The 2,408-nt window shown below is 43.1% G+C and overlaps 1 protein-coding gene across 1 annotated transcript; it reads left to right on the top strand.

Moving 5' to 3' along the window:
* The first annotated feature begins 1,290 nt into the window (after nt 1-1,290).
* LOC108512556 (small proline-rich protein 2D-like) lies at nt 1,291-1,920 on the top strand. The gene has a single exon (XM_017847834.1). The coding sequence runs from the start codon at nt 1,308-1,310 to the stop codon at nt 1,524-1,526; it is 219 nt and encodes a 72-aa protein (XP_017703323.1). The 5' UTR covers nt 1,291-1,307; the 3' UTR covers nt 1,527-1,920.
* The last annotated feature ends 488 nt before the right edge of the window (nt 1,921-2,408 follow it).

The following is a 2,408-nucleotide window of genomic DNA, read 5'->3' on the forward strand; positions in this document are numbered from 1 at the left end:
CCTCTGTTTACAATTCCAGGGAAGAAGGTTGACCTGGCTGTGGTCATTCAACTTAGCAAAAAAGTCTGGGGCCAGAACTCAGGCCTTTGTTAAGTCTGTCCATCCTTCTAGCACATTGGCAAATTGTATGAGGAAAACCCAGGTGGAGATGGGTTCATGTACAACAATATGGCATTCAGTTACAGGGCAGGAAGTTTTACGATTTAGAAAATGTGTTAGACAGGAGGCATTCATTGCCCCCAATCAAGAAAGAGAGCCCTTGACCACCAGTTAGAGAATCTCCCAAGTCCCTCTTTGCCATAAGTCACTGAAATTGAGATGTAAGGCAGAGCCTCCATGAGTCAGGAGCACTTAATCCAGTGGAGAGATCCCAGAACAGGATATTTACCAATTTGAGAATCCCTGTCATGCCAGTTATGGATAAATTTGCATTTCAGTTGGGACATTGCTGGACGAGCCCAGTTTTAGGTAATTCCCCTTCCTGCTGGGTGGGGTAGCAGGCCCTATAAAGAGGTTCTCTGCTCTACAACTCCTAAACTCCTGGTACTTGAGCACTGATCTGCTTTGGAGAACCTGGTGAGTCTGCTTCCTTGAGTTCCTCTGTTCTTTGTGCCCTGAAACATTGAATTTAATCTGAATACGTCAAGTTTGGCAGATCCAAACCTATGACCATAGGTTTGACGGTACTTAGTGAATGGAACTACAGGATTAGACTACATGATACAGTGTTTTATATTGCTTTTTAAAAAAATGCACAGTTATATGTCCATGTGAACAGAGAAGTTAATAGGAAAGCCTTTGTTTGAAGAAAGGGATGAAGTATTTTTCTCTTTTCCGTATTTTCCTGGTGTCCTTTTCAAAGGTTTGTGTCTTAGCAGGTATGAGAGCCACACTTCTTCCTGAACAGCCCTTACTCTGTGCCCAAGTCAACCCACCGGTGCTTTACAACAGATAATGATGATAGGAATAGCTGTGAGATTGCCCAGGGGGTCTGAACTTGTGACTGCCTTTCCTGAAGATGTTATTTTCATGGAAAAACATGCTTGCTTCTTTATTATAGGGATGTTTTCTTTGGAAAAATTGTATGAGGAAAGGCAGGATTTCCTAGGGCCGATGAAGCAACTTGCTAAATTGGAAAGGAGAAGACAGGAAGTCATGAAAAGGGAGCTAAGAGTTTAAATAAATTTTTGGAGATTGGAGAAATAATATGCCATGGTATTACATAAGCTTTGGCGTCTCTCTCTGGAGGATTCCTTTCCCGTGAACACTGTTGTATCATTTCTTTCAGATTCTGAGACTCTAGCAGGATGTCTTATCAACAGCAGCAGTGCAAGCAGCCCTGCCAGCCACCTCCTGTGTGCCCCACGCCAAAGTGCCCAGAGCCACGTCCACCCCTGAAGTGCCCTGAGACCTGTCCACTACCAAAGTGTCCAGAGCCCTGCCCACCTCAGCAGTGCCAGCAGAAATATCCTCCGGTAACACCTTCCCCACCCTGCCAGCCAAAGTGTCCACCCAAGAGCAAGTAACAGCTTCAGGATTCATCAGGACCATGAAAGGATAAGGATATTTGGCTCACCTCGTTCCACAGCTCCACCTGCATCTTCTCATCAAAGCCATCAAGGGATACACAGGGAACTTCTTTCCCCTTAGCCTATGATCTGCCCATGATGACCCCTGATAGCAAAATGTTTCCTTTCTGAGGCTGCCATACTGCCACTGTCCAGGTGGAGACGTAGAAAGGAAGTCCTCAGAAGTGCTAGTTCCCAGAGCTTTGGAAGAAAGACCAGCAGCTCTGTCCCTGGGAACCATCAGAGAATTCTGTTGATGTTTCCTGTGTCTGTCTGTCCCCTGGGCATGAGCTTCTACCACCTGTGCACTTGTCACTTTCCTTTCACTCCCTGAATAAAGTATCTATGCATATATATTTGTGAATGGATCTTTTGTTTCTTTTCAAATCTGCTTTATTGGCAATATTATGTAATCATTTGGATTTATTTCCACCTTTTTTTAATCCACAGGAAGGATCTCACAATTTTGGTCATACCAAAGATTATGTCTGTATTATTTAAACCCCTTTCAGTTTTCCTTAATTAGTGTTTAATTGATTGGGGAAGCTATTATTCAACTTCTCTGAATGTCAATCTCTTTACTGTAAAGTGAGCAATATAACTTTTACCTAACAAACTAGTCTAAGGCATAAAATTGAATTACTATCTGCAATTTTGTTGGCACAATGCCTGACACATAATTAGCTGTCTTTTGATAGAAGTTTATTTGCAGCAAGGTATCATTTTTTCCACCATTACCACCACCACCACCACCACCATCATCATCATCATCATCACTCCCCACTACAACCACCACCATATTTGTTCCAGCAAGACAGTGGCTTGGATGTAACTAATGTA

This window comes from Rhinopithecus bieti, unplaced genomic scaffold (genome assembly GCF_001698545.2).
Source record: "Rhinopithecus bieti isolate Rb0 unplaced genomic scaffold, ASM169854v2 scaffold_30448, whole genome shotgun sequence".
Taxonomy (NCBI): Eukaryota; Metazoa; Chordata; class Mammalia; order Primates; family Cercopithecidae; genus Rhinopithecus; species Rhinopithecus bieti.